The sequence below is a fragment of the Mustela nivalis genome (genome assembly GCF_964662115.1).
Source record: "Mustela nivalis genome assembly, chromosome: 2".
Classification (NCBI taxonomy): Eukaryota; Metazoa; Chordata; class Mammalia; order Carnivora; family Mustelidae; genus Mustela; species Mustela nivalis.
The window spans coordinates 178,336,073-178,360,171 of NC_139021.1; the positions used below are offsets into that span (position 1 = coordinate 178,336,073).

At 51.1% G+C, this 24,099-nt stretch overlaps 1 protein-coding gene and 1 long non-coding RNA gene across 3 annotated transcripts in view; both read left to right on the forward strand.

Moving 5' to 3' along the window:
- DMBT1 (deleted in malignant brain tumors 1) overlaps positions 1-15,882 on the forward strand; it is a 64,986-nt gene extending 49,104 nt beyond the window's left edge. The window contains exons 36-46 of the mRNA XM_082720008.1: positions 121-165; positions 911-1,234; positions 1,668-1,694; positions 2,888-2,920; positions 6,549-6,569; positions 7,566-7,634; positions 7,893-8,043; positions 9,311-9,519; positions 10,344-10,528; positions 12,567-12,955; positions 15,261-15,882. Coding sequence (XP_082576134.1) covers positions 121-165; positions 911-1,234; positions 1,668-1,694; positions 2,888-2,920; positions 6,549-6,569; positions 7,566-7,634; positions 7,893-8,043; positions 9,311-9,519; positions 10,344-10,528; positions 12,567-12,955; positions 15,261-15,555 — 1,748 coding nt within the window. The 3' untranslated portion in view covers positions 15,556-15,882. The remainder of the gene's footprint in view (positions 1-120; positions 166-910; positions 1,235-1,667; positions 1,695-2,887; positions 2,921-6,548; positions 6,570-7,565; positions 7,635-7,892; positions 8,044-9,310; positions 9,520-10,343; positions 10,529-12,566; positions 12,956-15,260) is intronic.
- Positions 15,883-17,056: 1,174 nt separating this feature from the next.
- On the forward strand, positions 17,057-18,773 carry LOC309860508. Of its 2 annotated transcripts, none has more exons than XR_014309407.1 (4): positions 17,057-17,281; positions 17,354-17,430; positions 18,142-18,361; positions 18,712-18,773. It is a non-coding gene; the product is annotated as an uncharacterized lncRNA (long non-coding RNA). The 2 variants fall into 2 exon arrangements; XR_014309408.1 differs by having other exon boundaries at positions 18,171-18,361.
- Positions 18,774-24,099: the final 5,326 nt, after the last annotated feature.

Sequence of the window (24,099 nt, forward strand, 5' to 3'; positions counted from 1 at the left end):
AGCAGGGGGATTTTGGCAGGATGCAGATGGATTACGTTCACCATGCCTGCCATATGCAATTTTCACAAAATGCTTTCCATGATGTCTAACTCTGATCTTTACTGTTGTTGCCCTATACAGACACCACCTTGTTCGCCACCACCACAGCTTCAACCACAGATTTCGGTAAGTATTTCGTCCACCCTCCCAGAATCATTCTCTGCTTCTAGATAAAGCTTCGGTTTGGAAGTGAAAGGAGGTATCTCAGGTGTATCCTTCCATAACTTCCTGTGTGTGTGTGTGCGTGTGTGTTCTGGGGGATAGAGAGAGAAGTCTCTGAAGATCAGATCCCGGGTCTCATCTTACAGGGTGGCCCACTGATTCCATGGGGATCCTGGGCTTATGTTCAGCAAAGGTCCTCCCCCAGGTGCTCCGTGGAAGCCCTGGAGGCCTCTCTAGGACTGCTGGAACTATGCTGTTCTTGTGGCTCCCAGGTCATGGGGTCAAGCCCTGAGATGCGGAGGGCCATGTGCTGGGGTGGTGCCTCTCTTCCGAGGGGCATTCCTTCCTGGATGTTGGCAGAACCAAGTCAGAATGCTACAGAAGACTAGAGGTTGTCCACTGAGGCACGGGTCCCGTCATGGCCCAGTGGCTGGAGAGCTCCATGCTGGATGTGCCCAGGGCACATTAGGCTTGTCCACCCCCTCACTTCCATCCAAGTCCTGAGTTGCTTCTTTCAGTGGAGCATCCTCAGCCTTGAGCTGACTGGGACGTCTCTGCTTTTCCCTGTGCTGACGATTGACCTTTGGCATGTTGAAGGTCATTCCGTGCCCAGGGGATTAGTTCGGGATCAAGCCTTGGGTCTTATAAATGTTCTAAGCTTATGAGCTTGAGAGAGACATGAGGGGGAATTCTGTTCTGGATCCCTCAGGGACTGATTCAGGCTTGGCCCTGAGGCTGGTGAACGGAGGTGACCGTTGTCAGGGCCGCGTGGAAGTCCTGTACCGAGGCTCTTGGGGCACCGTGTGTGACGACAGCTGGGACACCAATGATGCCGACGTGGTGTGCAGGCAGCTGGGCTGCGGCTGGGCCAGGTCGGCCCCCGGAAGTGCCCGGTTTGGTCAAGGCTCAGGGCCGATTGCGCTGGATGACGTGCGCTGCTCCGGGCACGAGTCCTACCTGTGGAGCTGCCCTCACAACGGCTGGTACTCGCACAACTGTGGCCATGGAGAAGATGCTGGTGTCATCTGCTCAGGTGGGTCCTCAAGATTTGGAGCCTCTACTTCTGCTTGTTAATTCTCTAGAAGAGCTATTTTCTCTCACGGTCGCTTCATCTTCCTGAGGTTGCTGAATGGCAGCCATTTTCCCTCTAAGATTGAGAGGAACGTGCATCACCAATCTCCAACCATACTGATGTGGCTGTGTTTCACGGGAGGACACAGCATCTTTATCAGCCCGTCAAACAGCCGTGTGTTAGTGGTCATAAAAGTTGTGAGAACAAATTCCTGCAGTACTTTTTTTTTTTTTTTTTTTTGGTGGTATCCTCTGTGAGGCTAACAGGTCCCTCTCTGAAAGTCTTCTTAGTGACAGGGTTCAGGCACTCAGTATTTCTGGTTCTCTGGACCCCATAAGGCTTCTTTCTGCACAGTCTTCCCAGAGACTGACCATATGTCCTCTTTTTTTTGTAGGAGTACAAAGCACTACTACTACCCCAGGTGAGTAGCTATATCCCAGCCCAGCATGTTTCCTCTCTGGAATTCAACTCTCATGTTTCCAGAAACTAAAGAAGAGGTCTGGCCCTTCTCTTGGAGGACTCTGGTATTTGTTACAGAGACCAGTTGCATCCCCAGGGCTTTGGCTCCAAGTTAGCTTAGCCTCAGGGCCCACTGGGATCCCCTGCCACTGTCCGCTGCCAGGTTTGCCCAGAGGAGCTGCAGCGGAAGGATTTTTGGTCTCCTCTGCTTATTGCAGAGGAGAGCAACTGCTCAAGTCAGAATTGTGATCGTTTGAGAGATAAGATAAGGAATACACCAACCATAGCTTGTGTGTTCAAGAATACTATCCCGTTGGGAGAGTAATTCCCAAGGTTTCCTTTGCCCCCCAGTGAAAACATTTAGTGCCAAGTGTGTTGCACAGGGTAGCTCCATACTCTCACCCATCTGGGCCATTCGCAGTGCACACTGGAATTGTCCAGGTTCTGAGAAGTGTGGCCGTCAGGTAGAGATTTGTGTAGAGTTACGTTTCTTTACAAACTAATGACTGATGAAGTTCTAGAACCTAGGTGAGGTTTGGTGGGCTGAGGTCCAGAGCCGATGACCAAGAAAGAATTCTTGAGACATCTTTGGTGCAAAATGGTGGTTTATTAAAGCACGGGGACAGGACCCGTGGGCAGGAAGAGCTGCTGCCCCGGATTGTGAGGGTGGGCATGTTATATACCCTGCTGTTGGGGGAAGGTGAGGGGAAGGGAGGTTTCAGTGGAGTTTTCATATGCTAAAGAGGGCCTACAAGGTGCCAGGATGTTCCAGGACTGCTGGAGGCCTTGTCCTTGCTGCTGGATCAATGTTGTCTCTAGACCAGCCATTAACATTAAGATAGTTGGGAGACTTTTTGGTGGGGTGTCACAATCCTGCTATCAATCGTCTTTGTTAGTGAGATTTAGGACATTTGTAAGCCAAGGGAGACTCCTGTCTAGCAGGATTGTGAGCTCTGCAAGTTAACTATTTGCTTATTGTTCATGGCAGTCAGGGCTGCCTGAGGGATGCTACACTTATGGAGGGGAGCGGGTGAAGAGGGGGTGCAAGGCGCCAGCTTTTGCTTTGTCCTCAGCCAGCCTCCTGCTCCCTCATCAATGACCATGGAATGAAAACTTTCGCAATAAAATCTTAAAATCACTTCTCTTTCCTTCCAGATTGGTGGCATTCATCACCTGCAACCAATACTGGTAAGTCTCACGTTTGTCCACCTGAGGGCTTGGGCTGTGGAAGCAGCCGGGGTCTGTCAATGCACATCCCAGGTCAGCCTGTCAGTACAATCTCCCTGCTGTATACGGCTCCCAAGGTGCCCACACACAGCCAGCCTCTTACTTTCCAGATACTCAGCCTTTTTATCCTGCTGCCGGGTGGATGACTTTCGTTTTAATGAGGAGACCTACTTCCCCTTCCTCTAAGAAAGTGAAATAAGTTGTTCTTCAAAGAAGAAACTAAAAGGCTGCATTTCTTGGTGTACCTCAGGAGCTTTGAGAGAAGGAAGGGAGACAATGAATGGATATTATCACCAATAATCGATCCTTTCCAAGTAAAGTTTACCTCGTGGCTGTTGCTCGATAGCTTTCCCTCGCTCTTAAGAAATTACATGGCCACTTGATTCTGTCATTGGATATATTCTCCGCAGCCGTTTAAATGCCTGCCTTGTATTTCGTTACACAGCTGTGAGCATGAAATAGTGAACTAGTCCTGAATTGCTGGACACTTGCGCTGTCCACTTCTCCTGATTTTAGGAATGATCCTCTGATGCAGAATTGTTTTTGAGTCTCTGCATCCCTCCCCAATTTTTCCCAGAGGAAAGCAATAAGTTTACTGGACTAAAGTTAACATAGTGCCTGGTACATAGAATGTGCTCACTAAATGCTAACTCTTCTGATGTTAAGTGTTCTATGGTCTTTGCTATATGTGTGGTCCAGTGGCCATCAAGGCTGTTGTAACATCAGAATGTTGGAAGAGAAACTGATCTCCTCCCTCAGGAAGCTGAAAGTAGTTAATAATTACTACTGATTTATGATGTAATCACAGGTGTGACACATGCTTCAGGGGGGATGTTCGGTGTGCTAAGAGGGCATATTCGCAGAGGCTTTACTTGATCAAGAGATTAGGGGATGTTCTTTACAAAGGTGCCTCTTCTGCCAAGGCATACAATGAGAAGCAGGCGCACTTGCTGACATGCCTTCTAGCCGGAAGGAACACTTTGTAAGCCTGGGTGAGAAGGAGCTTGGCTGTTGTCAGATCATTTGGGGGAGCTTTGTGCACAGGGTAGAACTCCTGACTTTATCCTAAGGACAGTCAGAGCTGCTGGCAAGTTTTAAGCTGGTGAATTGCAAAATTGAAGTCTGTTTGCAAAAGATCATCCTTAACTGTTATGCGAAACTGTGCACTCCCTGAGGGCCAAGACCATATCCGCCTTTAACCCTCTTGCATCCTTATTACCTATCATTGTGTCTGGCGCAACATAAATGTTTCTAGAAAGAATAAATGAACACATGAATGAATGGGTGAATATTTAATCCTAATTGCATTTTCATACATTCGCCAGTGCGGACACATACACAAATGACAGCCTGCTTTATGCCTTATTTTATAAGATCCTTTCTCACATGAGCATAGAATACTTATTTTTATGTCCTTAACAGCGGCATTTTTATGGTATTGAAATTATTTTTACAGCATAAAATTTAGTGGGCATGCAGTTTTTCATTCTATGGTTCTATCATGATTTCATTAAACAATTAGTAATCACAGGACAAAAGAAATAATTCTAAGTCTATTCTATATACTTAGGTAATCACATACAGTAACACTTTTATTTTATTTTACAGTTGTGTCTGTTCCATTTTTAGAAATCTGTAATGCATACCCAGTGTTATGAAACTTTGGCTTCATTTTTGATTACTTCCCAGTATAGAAATAGAAATTAAGGGTAGGCATATTTTAAAGGCTAAATTATCTTTAAGAAGCTCCATTTTTCCACAGAAACTGAGGAGATATTTGCAAATGATACATCTGATAAGAAAGTTGCGTTTAGAATCATAAAGAACTTTCAGAAGACAATAATAAAAAGTCCAATAACGCACTTAAAGAATGAGCACAGGATCTGCACAGATATTTCTCCACGGAGGAGATACCAATACTCAACAGCATATGCAGATGTGGCCACTTGGTTATGTCATTGAATTTTCTCAGTGCAAATGTGTCACATCACTACCCATCAGGGAAATGCAAAGCACATCCACAAAGACATTCTACTTCACACCCAGTCGGTTGGCTAGAATCAAAAACTCAGATAATTACAAGTGCTAGTGAGGATGTGGAGAAGTCAGAGCCCTCATGCCTGGCTGATGGGAATATAAAATGGTACCTCCAGTTGGAGAAACCCTTTGGTAGCTCCTCAAAAAGTGAAACATAGAGTTACCATATGACCCAGCAACCGTAGCCCTAGGCATACACTCAGGAGAAAGGAAAGCACGTGACCGCACAGAAACTTACAGATGAATGTTCACAGGTGGGCAGCTGTGTTCCTAAGAACCCTAAAGTGGAAACAATCTGAAAGTTCATCCTGGTGAATGGATGGACAAAATGTGGCCCTTACACACGTGAGAATAGTTCTTGGCCACGGAAGGAGGTGAAGTCCTCGTGCTGGTTCATAGATGCTACAACAGGGACCAATTTTGAAAACAAGATGCGAGTCGATTTTGATTTCTGTTATCACTCAGTGACTAGGTATTTTTAAATGGTCTATTAAACTGACCAACAAAAGTTTGAACACTTAATATTATTAATATGATTAATAATAATATGATTAATATGATTAATCATAATATGATTTAGCATTCTGTGATAGATAATAGCAGCTGATACCATAGGGCCCTTGCTATGTGCCAGGCCCCACTCTCAGGGTTCGTGTGTATTATCTCATTTAATGCACACAGGAATCTGACGAGGCAGACTTTATTAGCACTCCCATTTTTCGGATGAAGAAACTGAGGCAGAGAGTTTCTGTAACTTGCTCGACTTCATGGAGCTGATAAAGGCAGAGACAAGATGCAAGCCCAGGCCTCCTATGGCAGAAACTGTGTTCTAGACCCCACTTCCCACTGTTCCTTGTCAACTGGCGGGAAACCTGGGTTATCAGTTACACTGCAGGGCGCTCTCCAAGGGCCAGCACTCCCGCTCAGCCGAGACGATCCCTGTACTCCACTGAACAAGGACAATAATCACTTTGTTGCTTTCTTGGCATTTTTGCCCCAAGGTGACTCGTGCTCCCTCTGGAGCTTGGGTCGCCTCTTGGCGGAGAGTTGCTTTTCTAGGCCCCCTGAGGAAGGCAGGTCCTCAGATCAAGGCCCATAATGTGGGCAGCGCAGGACCAGGAGCTTGTCGGCTGCGCCCTTGGTCTTCCCGCTCCGGGAGGCCGTGAAGGGGCCACTTCATCTCTGGGGGTTTCCAGACCCGGGGGCCGTCATGCTGCTGCACAGCCGGTGTGCACGTGTGTTCTCCCGCTTCCATTGACTCTGGGACCTAAGTGGAATGCCAGACAAGTAGGAAATGAGGAATAAGTGATGCTGTGACCTTGGCTGTGGCCCTAATGACCCCTAAGTGACGATGGGGCTGGGGGAGCAGCTGGGGAGAACTGCCTGAAGCCTCCTGCTGGTAGCACAGGCCTTACCGCCGTAACTCCATGACCCCCCAGTGTGTTCATAGAAGGGATCAGACTGGGAGTCACTTGGGTGTGCTCTTGCCACGTGCAAGCCCCTCCTCCCGCCACACTTCAGCGACTAATGCTTTTCTCCTATCCCTTTCCAGGAAGCCCGCCAATAATGCACAGTAAGTCCCCGTGATTTCTACCCAGCCGCCTGGCTGGCCCTCCTCACGGCTGGTCCCAGGATGTCCCTCGCTCTCCCACGAATTGCCCCTCATGTCTTCCTGGCACTGGTATTCCGTGCAGCGGATGTCCCCACCCGAGCAGGGCTGGGCCTCTCTCTGGGCTCCTCTTTGAGCAGCAGGAGCCTGGCCAGCCTAAGATTCAGATCTCCAGTCAGCCCCCAGGAGAGGCCAGGCACTGTAGGTCCTGCCTGTCCCCTCAGACACCAGGCGCTGGTCGCTGAAGGCCAGTGGGTCCTGCCTCATCACCGAACTCCGTGTGGAGCCACCAACAGCTGCGATGGCCCACGTCGGAGCTGCCGCTTCGCGTGCTCTAAGCATTGTCAGCAAGTCGTGGCTCCTGGGGGCTTTCCCCTGCGTCCCCATCCTCCCTCCTCACCACCTGCTTCCTGCAGCAGCGACGCCTCAACCTTGTCCTCGTCCATTCTCTACACAAGAGCTGGGGGCGTCCTTATGAAATGCCGGTGTCAGTCCCAGCCTCCGTATCTTCACACCCTTCACATGGCTCCTCGGGGCCTCCGGGTGCAGATCTCCACGGCCGGGCACAGAGCCACCTCCCTGTCTGCTTGCTTTCCTCCCCCGCCGCTCCCCGCTCCATCCACACGGACGTCCGTGAAGCGTGCCAGTGGCTCTCAGGCCTGTCTCTTCGCACAGGCTGTTCTCTCGGCATGGAACCTCCCGCCCCCCCTACTTTTTTGCCTGACCGCTCCCCCCCCAAACACTTGTCCCGTGTTCTCCGTTCAGTCTGGGTCAGAAGCCAATGCTCTGGGCTCCCACCGTGTCCTGGGCTTACCCTGATCCCAGCCCGCTCCTGTTATGCTAGGATTTCCTCATTCCCGTGCGCCGCTGCAGGCTGCGAGCTCCCTGAGGGCGAGCGTCCAGCATCTCGCTGGGAAGCCAGGGCTGGCTCCTTTCCGCACAGCGCCGGCGAACACTGAACAATCGTGCCAACCATCAGGAAACTGACTGTTACCTTTTTTCTTGCTCACAATGTCACCCACCCAAACAATAAGTTCTGGACTCGCCGACAAAACCCCCTTTCCCTTCCCCTCCATGACGGTGCCGCTGGGTGGGGAGGTCAGGGAGGGGGGTGAGGGGACAGTGACAAAAATGAGGACGTGGCTTCCCTAAGTAGAGCCTCCCTGTACAGTCTGGATCTATACCAGCTCCTGCTGAGTTTCTGGCCAGGGGGTTGTCTAAACATTTCCCCAGGCGGCTGTGCAGTGGGCTCAGGGGGCCCTCCACATTTCCATTTCTTCTCGACAGCAAATTATTCCTGCGGAGGCTTCCTGACCCAGCCATCGGGGTACTTTTCCAGCCCGTTCTATCCGGGGAGCTACCCAAACAATGCCAATTGTCTGTGGGACATTGAAGTCCAAAACAACTACCATGTCACCGTTATCTTCAGAGATGTCCAGTAAGTGCGTGGGTGCAGAGCCGAACCCGTGGGGACCTCGCAGATGTCTGAGAACAGAATGAATGGTACCTAGCCCTTTGGTACCTAGCCCTTTGGTACCTAGCCCTTTGAGGGATGTTGGCCCAATTGACATTTTCTCTTAAAGGTTCAATTTTTTTTTACCCAGAGGCAGCCTGTGGAGGTGGGACCAGCACGAGAGCCCTGGTTTAAAGTCCCGGGTCTGTCACTAATTTGCTGTGTGACCACAGGAAATCACTTAAATTTTTCTGAACCTCAGTCAAAACAAGGGAATAAAATACCTGCTTTCCTCTTATCTCTGCCTACTGGGAAGGTCACGAGAGAGAAAGAGGTGAAAATGCTTAGAAATGTTATCCTGCGGGAAGGGTGACTATTAGAGTAATGGTAAAACACAGAATCCTATTAACCATACCAGTTTTTTTTTTTTTTTAACCCTTTTCTCTCCATTGCCTCCTTTCTTGGAGGGTGAGTTCTGGGGGGGGGGGGGGGTGGCGGTCAAGCAGTGGTGGAGAAATCTCGGCTACAGAGGCTACATTATCCGTTCCTCATTTAATAAAGAGTGGGGATCACTGCTTTAAGCAGAGGAGACAGCATCAAAGCCCCAGTACTATATGATTGGTCCGAGGAGGGGGTGACCACACAGAGGTATGAGCATTTTCTGGTGTCCAGAAAAGGCGGTGCAATCATTTCTTCTGTGAAAGCCACTACTGAACACATCAGTAGTCTCTCTGGCTCTTTGGTTGCTGTGGCCTTGCAAATCCCTCGGAAAATTCATCCGGGTTTTGCATAAGTTATAATATTATTTTAATCACCTCATCATTGCAGTGATTTCGGGTCCCAGATACTGTACCTCGAGCTCATGTGATCTGTAGAGAAGGTCGACCACCTAACCCTCAGAGAGCTTATTTGACTTGTCCGATATTCATTAGTCCAGTTAGGTATTTCTATCACTATAGATTCATGATTACTTCTTTTATTCAATGGGAAGCCAGGGTCTTCTTGATTGAAGAAGCGGTCTAGGACAGGCTGTGACCCCTTCCTTTCATGATGCAAAGGACTGTCAGGAGAGGGGTTGTGGGTTTCCTATGTGCGGACAGAGATCCGTGCACGAAGGTCCTGGGATAATTATCCTCCTAGTATTCTCAACTGTTACTTTTGTCAGCATTTCTGCCACAGAGGTGTGACGCTCACTCCCTGCCTTCCATCGCGGCTGAAAGGGAAGCTGAAACTCTGTGTTCTGTCCCCGCAGGCTTGAAGGGGGATGCAGTTATGACTATATTGAGGTGTTCGACGGCCCCTCCCACAGTTCCCCTCTGATCGCCCGGGTTTGTAACGGATTTGTGGGTCCCCTCACTTCCTCATCGAACTTCATGTCCATCCGCTTTGTCAGCGATGGCAGCATCACGAGGAGGGGCTTCCAGGCCGACTACTACTCCAGCCCTTCTGAAGATAACACCAGTAAGTCCCCTGGTGGGGGCTCGTGGTGGGGGGCCCCCTCTGCTCAACCCTTCTGTGGCTGCTGAATAAGAAACGAGAGCAGCTTTGTCCCATCACCAAGGCATAATCTGGTGTCGAAAGGGGCCACCAGCAGTGGTCTTGGGACTCCACTGCCCAGAAATGAGGTCCGGGGCCAGCACGGGCTGATGGGCAGTGTGGTGGTCTTCCTGTGGTCGACAGACACTGAAAGGAAGGTGTGAGGTCATACCTCCAGCAGATGGTGAGACGCCAGTGCCAAGGACACAGGCAACCACCTGGCCGCTGTGACTGCGTCCGGAGACTTAGCAAGTTTGGCTGCTCTCTGAAGATGGACTGAGCTGGTCCCTCGGCCACTTGCAGCTAATGGCCACGATTTGAGCTGTTAAGTGGACTGATTTACAGATTCCCTAGGGACTGGGTGAGGGGACATCCAAGCTGTCTTTGGCAGTCAGGATTCTAAGCATGACCCACTCCATAGCTAAAGGACTTTAGGTTATAACGTCTCCATTCAGCTGGAGCGTTACTTTACTTTATGGATACATGGCAGGTTGGCAAAACATTTTACTCATCTCACACCCTGCCTCCACTCCTCCATCAGGGAAATCTGAAATCCCCGTGTCCTCAAAGGGGTCTTGTGAGAAAGACACGGACCTGAGCCATGGGGCACTTGTGGGGTTGTGGCGAGGCCTAGTCCGATGTGGACCATCCTTGTCCGCCATCTTGGTCTCTGCACCTGTATGTGGGAGGAACGCCAAGTGGGCTCGCTGGGGTGCTGACTGCCTGCATTGTTTGCCCTCGGCCACCAGAGTTGCTTTGTCTGCCAAACCACATGCAAGCCAGCGTGAAGAGGAGCTACCTCCGGTCCCTGGGCTATTCTGCCACGGACCTCGTCATTTCCACCCGGAATGAAAGCTCCCAGTGTCAGCCCCAGATAACGGCCAGCCAGGTGTCGTTCACAATTCCATATTCCGGCTGCGGCACCACCGAGCAGGTAAGTCTGGGGCTTCCTACTCTATCTCCTGCTGAATAAGCTTTCTTATAGTGATGTGTGCTGTGATTCTTGAATTCTGGGGACCCCAGAGACGTAATGATGGTATAACCAGGGTAATGAGGGTGAAGATTTAAATCTGTCCCTCAGTGCCATGATGTGTAGCTATAGCCACTTTGAAATGTAAGGCTGAGGAAGGAAGGTCAGCAAGCCATCTTCCCCTACTTTGTCGGGCACAGGGGGTGCGTCGCAGGCTGCCTTCCCATCAGCAAGGACCACAGCAGCTCTCGGGGCAGCTCCAGATTTTACAGAGCCTTAAGCTTATAGAGTTTGGGGTTGCTGTTGGTGAAAGGGGCGGGTGCCTCATGAAGCAGAGAATGCAAATGTATCTTACTTTCTTAAGTACAGAAACGTAGGCCTGTGCCAGCACACTGCTAGGCCTTGGAGGAACCTGTGCACGGGGGAGGCCCAGAGGCTGAAGTTTTATTAGCTTTATAGTAAATCAACCTCTGCAGCTGAGCTGTCACCATCTAGGGTGATCAGTTGTCTTGGTTTGCCTGGGACTTTTCAGATGTCAGCATGGAAAAGTTCCATGTTCTACAAAACTCCTCGGTCCTGAGCAAACTGGATGGTTGGTCATCTTCCCAGGGCCAAGCACTAGGATTAGCAGGTGTCATACTCCCCGGATACCCACCCAGAATTCTCTCATTGTCACCCCACTTTTAATACAGGGAGGCTGGACTTTGAGGGGTCCAGCAGGTGGCCCAAGCCACTTGGCCAAGAAGTAGCAGGACAAACGTCAGACTCTGAAAATCTCCAGAACCTTACACTGAGTGAGAGAAGCCAGCCACATAAAAGTACCCACTCTGTGATTCCATTTCTATAAAATTCAGGAATGGAGAATAAATGTAGGATGGAAAGCCGACTGGGTTGGAGGTGATTGCCTGCAAAGGGGGCAGGAAAATGTTGATTTGGCTTGTGGCCATGTTCTGGATTTTATGTGGAGGTGATTATCCTCAAACCGCACTGGATGGCATGCTTACAATGGTTGCATTTAATTTTATGTAAATTTATTTGAAATCATCTAAATTCTGAATTTGGGGATGACACCTAAGTAACAGGGAACAGACACCATGCAAATATTTTTATGTGGCTTAGGACTACAGTACATACACAACATGAAATGCTCGAATATGTACAATGTGCATGGCCCACACACTCAGAGGACATCAACTTGTCATTCACCAAAGATGTACTGAGCATTTGCCGGGAGCCAGTGCTGGGCTAGGTGCTAAGATGACACTGTTTATTACCCAGCAAGGTCATTGCTGATCCTTTGACACATAACAAACAGTGGGAGAGGAAGGGGATAGTCATTTAGCCCAACAGATCCCCGTGGTTGGGGGAGTGACAAAGGAGTGTGTGACAGGAAGTGATCCAGCGTCGTTCAGCTGTCCACATGAGTCTCTGCGGGAGCCCTTACCCCAGAGGTCAGATACCCACCGCAGCTAAAACTCCACCCTGTGTCACTTCCAGTCCTGGCAGCCTAAGATACCAAGCTGTAAGAGCTACTGAGCCATTCAAACAGCACAGTGAAAACTAATCCCACCAGCCCCTCCTTCCGGTGCATGGCTGCCTCCCTTGGTATCTCCCAGCTACAGCAAGAATGAAGCGAAGCAAGAAAGGCCCTGAGCCATGGAGTCTGGACTCAGGGTGGCCATTCAGCAGGGCAGGGGTGGATCCAGACACACCTGTCTTCTCACAGGGAGCAGCTCAGGAGGCCCCAAAACCTGGCCCACACTACGCTCCCCATTACGTGGAAGAGGAAGGGGTTGTATGAAAGGAGGGAATCCTCCTAGTTAAACAGCATGTCCAGCCCAGATAATGGGAACATGGCACCCATGCGCCTTCTCTGTGTGGTCCTGGGAGGGTTCTGAAGTCTGGCTGAGTCACTTCGCTCTCATCATCACCAAAATCAGCAGTGAGCTTCCCTTAGCAGGTGACATTTGCTTGACTTTGCTCTCCTGCCTTCCTCTCCCAGGTAGATAATGATACCATCACCTATTCCAACTTCCTCAAAGCAGCTGCTCCCAGTGCCATCATCAAGAGGAAGAAGAATCTCCACATTCACATCAGCTGCAAAATGCTCCAGAACACCTGGGTTGACACCATGTACATCACTAATGACACCGTCGACGTCAATGAAGTGCAGTACGGCAACTTTGACGTGAACATTTCCTTCTACGCATCATCTTCATTTTTATACCCGGTGACCAGCAGCCCCTACTACGTGGACCTGAACCAGAACTTGTACCTTCAGGCCGAGATCATCAATTCTGATACCTCCCTGTCCTTGTTTGTGGATACCTGTGTGGCGTCCCCGTATTCCAATGACTTTACATCTTTGACTTATGATCTAATCCGAAGTGGGTAAGCAGTGTCTTCGTGGGGGCGACTGTCAAGCTTCACCCGATAGTTCAAACATGAGTAGCTCAAAGTCTCAAGGATTTTTGGTTCTAGTGGATCCAACATAACCAGTCAGGTTGTCCTACCTGGTTAACATCCATGGAAATGGATGTGTGGAGAAGTAATGAGCCACCAGTGGTCACCAAGCAGGTTAGCTGTAACTGGGATTCGACCCAGGTGGCCAAACTCTGTAAGAAGATATGTGTGTAGTGAGGAAAGGCTTGATTCTGCAACAGCTTGGGACTGAGACGCCGGCTCTGCCATGTAGCCATGGCCTCAGTCTGGGCAAGCAGTCGTATCTCTCTGAGCCAGTCTCCTCACCCTTCAGATGTGAAGCGTGGTGCCCACATCATAGGCTGTTGGGAGGATGAAATGGGAATGAGGCCAAGGGGCTTTGGGCGAAGAGTACGCGCAGCAGGTGGTCCACAGGGAGCGTTGCCAGTAACAGGGTCAGCAGAAGTCTCTTGACTTAGCAGCTGAGAACGGTGGGTCTAACCAACTCGAGAGATGCAGAAGTCAGGTCAGTGGTGTCCAGACCGGGGTCAGCGGTGCCCAGATTAGATTCGTCCACTACAGTCCTGCTCCCCGGGATGGCAGGACTCTGGGGAGGTAGAGTTTGCTTCTTCTGAGCTCATCAGTGGGTCCTGGGATGCTGGGATGGGCAACTCCCATCCCTCCTCTTCCGCCCCTGCCCAGTGGTGTGCGCACCCTTCTTTGCTGATAATTTGACCTTGGCACTTCAGTAACAATCACACAGAAGTATCATATAGAAGTTGTTCTGATAGGCAAAGGGGCTCTGCTAGGAATCAGGGTTGGGAAGGGCAGGAACTCACTAGCTATCCCTGGGCACCAGCTGGGTCACCACCCGCCGGGATGCCCGTTAGAACAATCGGGAGCTTCGGACACAGCCGTGCCCGGGCCCCACCTGCACATTCACTTTATTTGGTCTGCCGTGGGGTTTGGGTATCTGTAGTTTTAGAATCCACACCCCCCGGCCCAGTGATTCTGAAGTGCGGCCTGGGTTATGGAGCCCGGCTCCTCCAGACCACACCGACTGGTGTGGCTTTATGCAAATGCAGTTACTGCCCAGCAGCCCTGGGGTCACCCTGACCTCATTTACAACTGTCCTGCTTCCTGACAAGGCTCTGGGTACTTTCTTTCTCATCTTTGCTGCTAAATTGACCCCTGTGGGAAACAAGAACATGGTATTTGAGAGGATGTCCATTGAAAGCAGAGGAAGGAGACTCTGGAAGGGGCAGGAAGATACCGAGGGAACCCTGGGCCACATTTCCAGGCAAATCAGGCTGCCCCAGTGACGGCTCCCATCCACCACAAAAAAATTCCCACCCTAAACCCCAAGGACCAGTTTGCTTCCATCTTTGCTACGTCACCCCAAATCCTCCCGTTAAGAGATGTTGTGGGTTACGGAAGCTGCTTCCTCCACCGGGGGGAGAGCTGGGAAATGTTCCTCATCTTGATCTTTCAGGAGATGATTCTTCTTCTTCTTTTTCTTTTCTTTTTTTTTTTTTTTTTAAGATTTTATTTATTTATTTGACACAGAGAGAGAGAGCAAGAGCAAGAGACAGAAAGCAAGCAGTGGGAGTTGGAGAGGGAGAAGCAGGCTTCCCGCTGAGCAGTGATCCCAATGTAGGGCTCGATCCCAAGATCGAGCTCACACCCGGGATCATGACCTGAGCTGAAGGCAGATGCTTAATGACGGAGTGCCCAGGCACCCCTCTTTCAGGGGATTCTTAACGACTCTTCCTGCTAACACCGGTGGAGATGAGGCAGCCTCTGAGGGAATCAGGAGGGGTCGATATTGGAGTGGGGGGGACTGGAGAGCACTCAGGCTTGTGTGGAAATCGGGGCCACCCAGGGCCCAGGGCAAGCTGAGGTGGGTCAGGAGACACGGCCCCAGAGACTTTGGTAGGGGCGAGGTGCTAGCCACCGAAGGTACCAGAGAGTGGCACAGTGTGGCCTTGCCTGGCCCTGCGGGCAGGGAAGGAAAGGCCATGCCGCCGTCCCCAGTGCCCGTTCTCTGGGCCCCACGTTTCCAGGCTCCCCCGCACCCAGGGGCACGGAGCCCCCGCTGTGCCACTGGGGCCTGCTCGTCTGTGTGGAAAGCCGGGGCTGCTGTGCGGCTTCAGGATCTGCTGCCGCAGCTGCCGGGTTTCCCAGCCGTCGGGGTGGGGGCCTCGCGGCCTGCGGAAGGCGGCGCCCCCCGCGCCCCCGGCGCCCCCAGCTGACCGCCGCGCTTCTCCTCTTGCAGGTGCGCCAAGGACCGCACCTACCGCTCCTACCCCCAGCCCTCGCCGCGCGTCGCCCGCTTCCAGTTCAGCTCCTTCTTCTTCCTGAGGCGCTTCCCCTCGGTGTATCTGCACTGCAAGATGGTGGTGTGCAGGGCCGACGACTCCTCCTCCCGCTGCCGCAGGGGCTGCATCGGCCGGGCCAAGAGGGACGTGGGCTCCCACCAGGAGGTGGACGTCGTCCTGGGACCCATCCTGAAGCGGGACCCGCGCACTGAGAACAGGGACCTGGCGACGAGCCAGCCCTCCCGCCCTTAGGCCCCGGAGCGGCAGGGACCCGGGATGTTTCTGTGGGCGTCGCGTCCCCCCTCCGATTGGACACCCCTCACGTGCCAGGCCTGCTGGGGCGACATGGAGCCCGCTAGATCGCTCCCCGCCTTCTTCCGGGGGTTCTGGTCTATGGGGGACCGCGTGCGGTGCGTGGCCAAGAGAGTTCTGATGTGCGACACGGACACACTTGCCACCTTTGTCCTCGGGCTCCTGAACTCCCCGCACCTCACGCTCCTTTTCTGTGGAACGAAGACGTGACTATCTACCGGCTAGGACTGTTGGGGGTGGGGTGCAATAAAATAACGTTAGTTAAACCGCCTTCGTGTCTGCCTGGGTCGAGTTCTTGCGTGCGATGAGCAGCGGGTCTTGGTACTGTTGTTACCATCATTGACATCAACAACACGACACCAGCGGTGACGTCAGTGCTCATGAGAGTGATACGAAGAGGCCTCTGTGTCCCCAGGCGGGGCCGTGCGGATGCAGGCAGGATGGGTTTATCCAGCGGCTCACAGGGCTGACATTTTGGGGGTCAGCCACGCCGTCTCATCTCCAACAGGGATTGCATTTCTCACTCTGTTTTCTTGTGGGTGTGGGTGAGGAAGGGTCCTCAGACTGAGACCCAGGGTTTCTGGTCTAGGCTGAGGACAGGTCAGCAGATACGGTAGCACGGGGGACAGGGACGGGTGTGGGGTAGCCGCCCTTGCCACAAACCCTCCTCTTGGTTGTTGGGATCCACCTGTGGGGAGTCTTTGGTGGCTCTCTTTGTGTCGGGTATTGGGGCAGTGGGCGTGTCCAGCTGATTCTGGGCTCTTTCCTCACGTCTGCTCTCCTAGAAGGGCTATTATGTGCCTGGAGACAGATAAACAAGCAGAAGGAGATTAAAATGCCTTCCTCTGTGGAGCTCACTTCCCACTGGATGGGGATGTAATTCAGAAATAAGTTGCGTGCATGGACCCCGCCGTGGGGGCGGAGCTAGGGAGAGACACGGCATAGGGTGACGGGTGAGGGGGGCTGACAGGGTGACGGGTGAGGGGGGCTGACAGGGTGACGGGTGAGGGGGGCTGACAGGGTGACGGGTGAGGGGGGCTGACAGGGATGCTGTCCACTTCCCTCTCCTCCTCCCCTTCCCATGGGCACTGCAGTAGCTCAGGGCCTGAGGACCTCTGGCCGGGGGTGCTTGGGCCCATTTCCCAGCGATCTAAATGTCCCAAGTCTCCCTTTCCATCCTTCTGGAACCTCTGGCACGTTTGAGCTCCCAAAGCCTAGCTCTGACTTCCCGTCCGAAACCTTTCCTGGCTGACACTGGCTGACCAGACACTGAGATCCTTCTGGCCACCTTTGGGCTTTGGCCTCAGTTTCCTATCTGGCACCTCTCTGTCCCTTCCTTTTTCCTCTCCTGTCACACAAATGATTCTGATTATCATCACCCAGACCACCGTCCTCCCTTGTCACTCCCCCCTCTCCACGGGGCTCACTCTGATTCCCCCCCTCCTCTCCTTCCCAGACCTGCCACCGACTGATGTGGGAAAGGAGGCCAGCCCTTAGGGGAGCTGCCACAGCCCTGCCGTCTCTGCTGGGCCCTTCATGGACGTGATGACCCTCACCTTGAGGATGAGCGCCCTCATGGCTAGTGGCGGGCCTCTGAATCCTCAGATGTGAAGCTGGGACAGTGCGCACGGGCTCAAACACTGACTCCACCTTCTCTGGAACCCATGTGAGAAAAGAAGACAGTAGAGCCCAGGGCTTGGTACCCCGCAGGGCCCTAACTCTGTTTACCTTGTCACAGATGTCCGGTGAGCTGTGGCCCAGACAGAGGCTGGTTTTCCTGGAAACACAGGCTCGATGCTGGGGAAAACAAATCAGGCAAGTGTGTGTGTGTGTGGGGGGGGGGCTGCATCTCCAGGGAGGAGCATCCAACAGGTGGGCCGAGCCAGATTTTCTGGCAGCTGTGCAGATGGGTGGAGGGGACAGCTTATAGATGTCAGACAGTGAATGACAAATATGCAGAGGCGAGTGTGGGAGGAGCAGAAGACGGATAGAGATAGAGGCAGAAGGTGTGGCTGTGGGTGAGCGGGACATGGGGCCAGGCCCAGGGGTCCGGACAGAGATAGTAGGACAGGGCAGAGCCAGACAGAATCCCATGGCAGTAGGAGCCCACTGTCTGCGCCACAGCAGGGCCAGGTGGAAAGGGCCCGGGATGCTGTGATTTCCAGCCACTGAGACTGGTTTCGGGCCGGGTTGCTCAGTCCCAGCCATACATGAGGATGAGTCCAGGGCCTTCAAGCTTCAACTGCCTACTTGAACCCAGACCAGTTAGATCGGGATCCCTGCAGGTGGGCCTGACTGTGGTGATTTAAAATCTCCAGGTGGTTCCCAGGCAGCCAACATTGAGAACCACTGGTGGAGGCGTCCTTTGGTCCCTCTGAAGAGGCCAGCTGGGGCCCTGCTCCTGAGAGGGCGCAGAGGAAGGCCAAGGTCGCTGCTGTCCCCGAGGGAGGACTCTGGAGGCAGGCTTGCCCTCCCTGAGTGCCCAGGCACTTTCCCTCTGGAAACCTACTCAGTGTCATTCTACAGAGACCATCTTAAAGCGGCACTTCCCACAGGGACCTCGTTTGACCAGCACCATAGCCGCAGCCTATCCTCTCAGAGAAAGCATGGCGTGGAGAGACGCTAGTTCAGCCTCTCTTGCCCAGGCAGGTCTTCAAACACAGAGTGAAATGCAATCCCCCAACAGCTGCGCTGGTCAGGTGCTATCACTGTCGCCTGGCAGGGATGGGCACCGAGGCTCGGACAGGTAAGAGAGCTCAGAGTCCAAGACGGGGTGGGGGCAGGCCAGGGGGGCTGCGGAGGCCAGCCCCAGACTCCAAGTGCCGGGTTTCGCTCCCTCCTGTGTCCCCAGAGTCCCAGTAGCCCAGGGACACGGGACTCACAGAGAGTTTGTCCTTCCGGCTGCACCTGACAAGGCTGTCTGCAGCTGGGTGGGGTGTGGGACCCAGGATCCTTAAGGAAATTGGTAGCAAATGAGGGGCTCTCTGATGCTCGTGAGGTCCACACCCATCCACAGTGACCTCTCCCTGTGCCAGGGTGACCGCGCCTCAGACCTGCTCAGAGCCCACTCACTAACCCTCAGCTCCTCCTCGGCAGAATGCGGACACCCCAGCCCTCTGCCCCAGGAGCCAGGAGAACAGCAAGACAATGTCACCTGTTGTCTCCTTCCCCTTCCTGGGGGACAGAGCCTGCCCTCTAGCCCCTCCCACGGGCGCAGCCTCTCGGGGCTCACACTCCTGCCATTCCACCTGTGAACGCCAGAGGGTGACACAGCTGTGCCTTAAGGCCTTTTGCTTCTAGGGACCTTGTTACTTTGGTCTCTTCAGAAGCCAGTGCTGGACCACTACAGGAATCGCTTCGTATTTTTTGCTCTAATAAAGAACCCCAGAAAAGGGCTGCCTCTGCCTCCTCTCCCTACCTGTAAGAAAACAGAATCCTGTCTGGATCTCGAACAACAGAGGGGTGGGTATGTTCTATTTTGCCCTGATTCCCATGGTAGCCTAAGGAGGCTAACCAGCAACCCCCAGATTCTGCACCCCAGTCCTGCCCCTGGCTTAAGGGCCCTCAGAATGACCAGCACAGGGTGCTGCCCCAAACAGAGGCTCCTTTCCGGACAGGTTTGATCAGGGCAGCTTCCAGTGGGTGCCACCCAGGGACAGCCTCAGCTCATAGTTGCTCCAGGGGACCATGGGTTGGACCCGAGTTTCCTCTTGATCACTGCGTTTGGCTGGGACATATGGTACCCGTGTGTGTGCACACGACCGCTGCCTTGCTGCCCGCCAGGCGGAGAGAGGAAGTCCGCCCGGGGCAGCTGGCTGTGGTGGGGTGCTGCATTCTCAGAAATCTTGCAAACCTGCAATTAATCAGAGCCATTAGGAAAGATTAAATGGTAGGAACTTAATACGTTAGTACTTAGTAGTTAAATAAATTGCATCCAAAACAAAGGTACTTACACTCAAATTCATCCTTTTAAAATTATTCAACTCCATTCTGCTGTTATCTTTCCCTGAGGGGCTTTCTAGGATTGTATCTGGTGGAAACTGTATGTCCGGGGAGAGGCGACAAGTCCCTTCCCGGCCCTGTGTTCAGTGATGCCGAGCTGATCCGGGAGACTGGCCAGAGTGGGAGGTCTGACATCACGGGTGTCAGGCTATGTTTCACGACTATGCTCATTGCCGGATAGTAAATATTTCCCAACCCATCATGCGCACATTCACCAGGAAAGGGACTCCGGGAGCTTGGAAACCCCTCTAGCAGTCTCCTCTGTGCTAAGATTCCTCCAACAGCATGGCATCTTGGGAGAAGCACCTGCACTTCCGAAAGTTTGGCATCTGAAGCTACTGGGTGAGGAGCGCCCTCAGAGCTTGCAAGGGCTCTGATGAAAGCAGGGCCCACGTGAAGCCCAAGTGAGGCCAGGTGGGCACCTGAGATGGGGAAGGGGCCCAAGTGCTGATTGGGACAGGTCAGGGACAGTGAGGCAGGAGCTGGGGTTTGTGGCACAGCAGACAGAGAGGCACACAGCAAATGTCGCCATGCCTGAGCCTAGCTATCCAGGCCCTCTCCTGTCCCTCTTTGTCAAGGGGGAAATTGGAAGCCTCCCAGCCCCAGCTCTGGCCTGAGGTTACTTGCAGTGACATTTCCATTTCTCTGGGACCCTACCTTTGAGTGTAACCAGGAAACTGTACCTTCCATGCTCTGAAATGAGGACCAACATGCTTGCCAATTCACAGACAAATATTTGTACCACGGAATGTTCCAGAAGTGGAAGCTCCAAGAGTGAATGAAGGAGTGCTGTGTGGACATGATTTCTGAATTATGATGTTTCAGTGAAAGCCATGATCATATAACACTCACCCAAAGGAGTTGAAACCTTCTGTTGACACCAAAACCTGCACATAGATGGTATAGTAGCTATATTCATGATGGCCAAAACTCAGAAGGAACCAAGATGTCCTGGGCAGGTGAATGGATAAACAGACCGTGCTCCGTCAAGACAATGGGATATTATTCAACGCTCAAAGGAATGAGCTATCGAGCCATGACAAGAAATGTGGAGGAAACCTCAGTGCACATTGCTAAGTAAAAGAGGCCAATTGGAAAAGGTTACAGATTACATGATCCCAACTATGGGATTTTCCAGTAAGGGTAAAATGATGGAGACCGTAAAGATCAGTGGTTGCTAGGGGCTGGGGAGGAGGGATGAATGGACAGAGCACAGATGATATTTAGGGCAAGGAAAAGACTCTGTATGACATTCTAATGATGGATATATGTCATCATACTTTTGTCCAAACCCATAGAATGTACGCCACCCAGAATGAAGGCTAATGTAAACCATGGACTCCAGCTGATTATGTGTTTCAGGGTAGATTCAACATTTAGGACACATGGACCTTTCTGATGAGTCATGGTGATCCCAGGGGTAAACTGTTGCTCATGCAGCAGCACGGGGTAAGCCTAAAACTACATTAAGAAAATACGCTTAAGAAGACACAAGTAATGCCAAAGATTTCCTTAAAAATACCCTTTTCATCCATGCATCAATTCTTTTGATTCAATAAATATTTCTTGAGCACCTTAACAAAATGGAATTAGTTAGCAAAAGTTTTCTGCTCCAAAAGTTCCAGATAGTTTTACAAGGAAATATCACAGTGTTCCATCATCTTTATTGTACTGGAAACATCTTAAAGGAAACAAAAAGGCTATCTAAATGATTTTACAAATATAGAACAATCTGATATAATTCTAATCTCATGTGACTAAAGGACAAGAACAGTACAGGGGAGGAAACTTAAGGCAATCTAGTTTATGACTATAGATGGGAACAGAGGATAAAATAAAATCAAATAGGAGAGAATTTTCAGAAATTGAATTCAGTAGTGTACAAAACCTTCTTAAAAACTAAGGATTTGGGACGCCTGGGTGGTTCAGTTGGTTAAGCAGCTGCCTTCGGCTCAGGTCATGATCCCAGCGTCCTGGGATCGAGTCCCACATCGGGCTCCTTGCTCAGCAGGGAACCTGCTTCTCCCTCTGCCTCTGCCTGCCATTCTGTCTGCCTGTGCTCGCTCTCTACCCCCCTCTCTCTCTGATAAATAAATAAAATCTTTGAAAAAAAAAAAACAAAAAACAAAAAACAAAAAAACTAAGGATTTATCCTAAGGATGCAAAGATATTTCGAATCAGAACATGTACTGATGTCATTTCTCACATTAACAGGATTAAGAACTAAAATTCAGGGGTGCCTGGGTGGCTCAGTCAGTTAAGCATCTGCCTTTGGCTCTGGTCATGGTCTCAGGGTCCTGAGATGGAGCCCTGCGTCGGGGGCGGGGGGGGGGGGTCTCTGCTCAGCCGGGAGCCTGTTCCTCTCTCTCTCTTCCTGCCTCTCTGCCAACTTGTGATCTCTCTCGGTCAAATAAATAAATAAATGAATAAAATCTTTTTTTAAAAAAGAACTAAAATTCATATTGACACTTGAATGGGTTAGGAAGAAAAGTCAACAATGCTCAATAGCTTGGAATGATGACAAAGAAAAAATCCTCTTACAAATTAGTCATTGAAAGGAACAATCTGAATGACAGAAAGTGCAACTACAAAAAACCTCCTTCAAATGTCGAATTAGCCGGTGAAACTTTGGACGCAATTCCATTACAATCAAGAGTAGTTGGAATGTCCGGCATGACCTTGACCCAACCTTATATTGGAGGCTGTCGTCACCGAGGCTTTCTTCCTCCACAAGAAAAAGACAAAGGGGTTTGAAAAATTGACAAAGAAGAATGGAAACTGTTCTTATTTTCAGCCAATATGGTAAACATGGAAAATCTAAGATCATCTACATCAAACTAGAGACAAACAGAAAAGGAGATAAACAGAAAGAGCCAGACTCTTAACTGGAGAGAAAAAGCGGTGGTTCCCAGAGGGGGTGGGGGACATAGATACAGGGGATTCAGAGTATACTGAACATGACAAGTGTTGAGACATGTATAGAACTGTTGTGTCATAATGTTAAAAAATCATAGGAATATTTAGATTAAGGTTGGGGGGGTCCACATGTGAAAAGAAATACTGCTTCCGGTATAATAATAAATTAGCATATCAGACTTCTATGGAATGAAGAGTTGAAAGATGTAAAAGAAAATGTGATGAAATGGGAGACATAAATGTTAATGGCTCAACAGCTTTGATCCTAAAAACATGCCCACATCTTTCCAAGAAATCTACTGACTTAATACCTTCCAAACAAAATCAAATTTCCTAGTGTTTGACAAGATAATGCAAAGCTCTTATAGAAGGACAAAGGGTCAAGAGCAGCCAAGACAATTTTGAGAAGGAACAGAAATCACACAACAGAAGAGGAAAATGGCCCTGCTGCTCATAAGGAGAGCTCTACAGCATGGTCCTTAGCCTACCAAGCTATTGCACAAGGAGAGGCAGCTAGACCGGTGGCAGAAGGACAACTGGAAGTCCACGTAGAGCTGATGAAATTAGTATCTTCCCTTCTGCCATCCACAAGTAATCGGTGACAATATAACTGTTCGTTAACAAGATTGTGGATAAGTGAATTTTAGATGGTTTGTGTAATGAAATATTTTACAGCGTTCAAATGAAGGACCGAGAGCTTTTTCTATCAACCTGGGTAATTATCAAAAAGTATGTAATATTGAGAACAGAACATTTTTAGGGTAAAACCATGACCTAAACTTTCAAAGCAGTGACGGAGTGTTCCACAGTGTGCATGGATGCATCCATACTAGTACTCCGATGGTATTGTGGTCCTCTGTGGCAATAGAACGATGCAATTCGAGCCGCAGACAGCCGTAGGCAGTCATGGATTTGATCCGAGGCACGATGTTCTTGAAAGTCCAGTCAGTAGAGCTGGATAGTATTTAAGCCGTTAAGGGCGATTTTATGTAAACTTTCCAGATGGGTGTTTCCCAGCCGTTACATTTTGACCTACATCCCAGATTATTCTTGATAGTCAGTGGGCCGGAGTTTCACACAGCTTTGCCTGGGTTTTGGAGATTTTGGTGAAGCTCCAGATTGTTGGGACGCCTGCGTACACACCTTAGGGCCTCCGAGGAGCTGAGGGGATGGCCAGGGAAGCTGGCTTTGTAAAAACTTGCCCAAGTTGCCTGGGTCTCCACACATGAGGAGCTGGGCCCGGTCGGCTCAGCATGGGGTCTCGAACAGAAAACAGCCTGGTCTTCTCTTTGCAAGACTCCCTGAAGGATGAGAGCTTGGCTTTCCAGCTCCAGGGACCTACAGGGATGGGGATGTTTTCAGATGCATGTGACACACATGCCAGCTGCAACTGCCTTGCACAGCAAGGACTGGTGTTGACACCTTTAACTGGAAGTGAGCAGGGAGGTCTCAGGGCTGAGGTTCCCCCAGGGGCTCAGGGCTGGCATCCCTGCCCTGCCCTGCTCTGCTCTGCCTGCTGGTGGGTTGGCCTCCCTCTCGGCATGGCCCCGCGGGGACAGCAGCCGG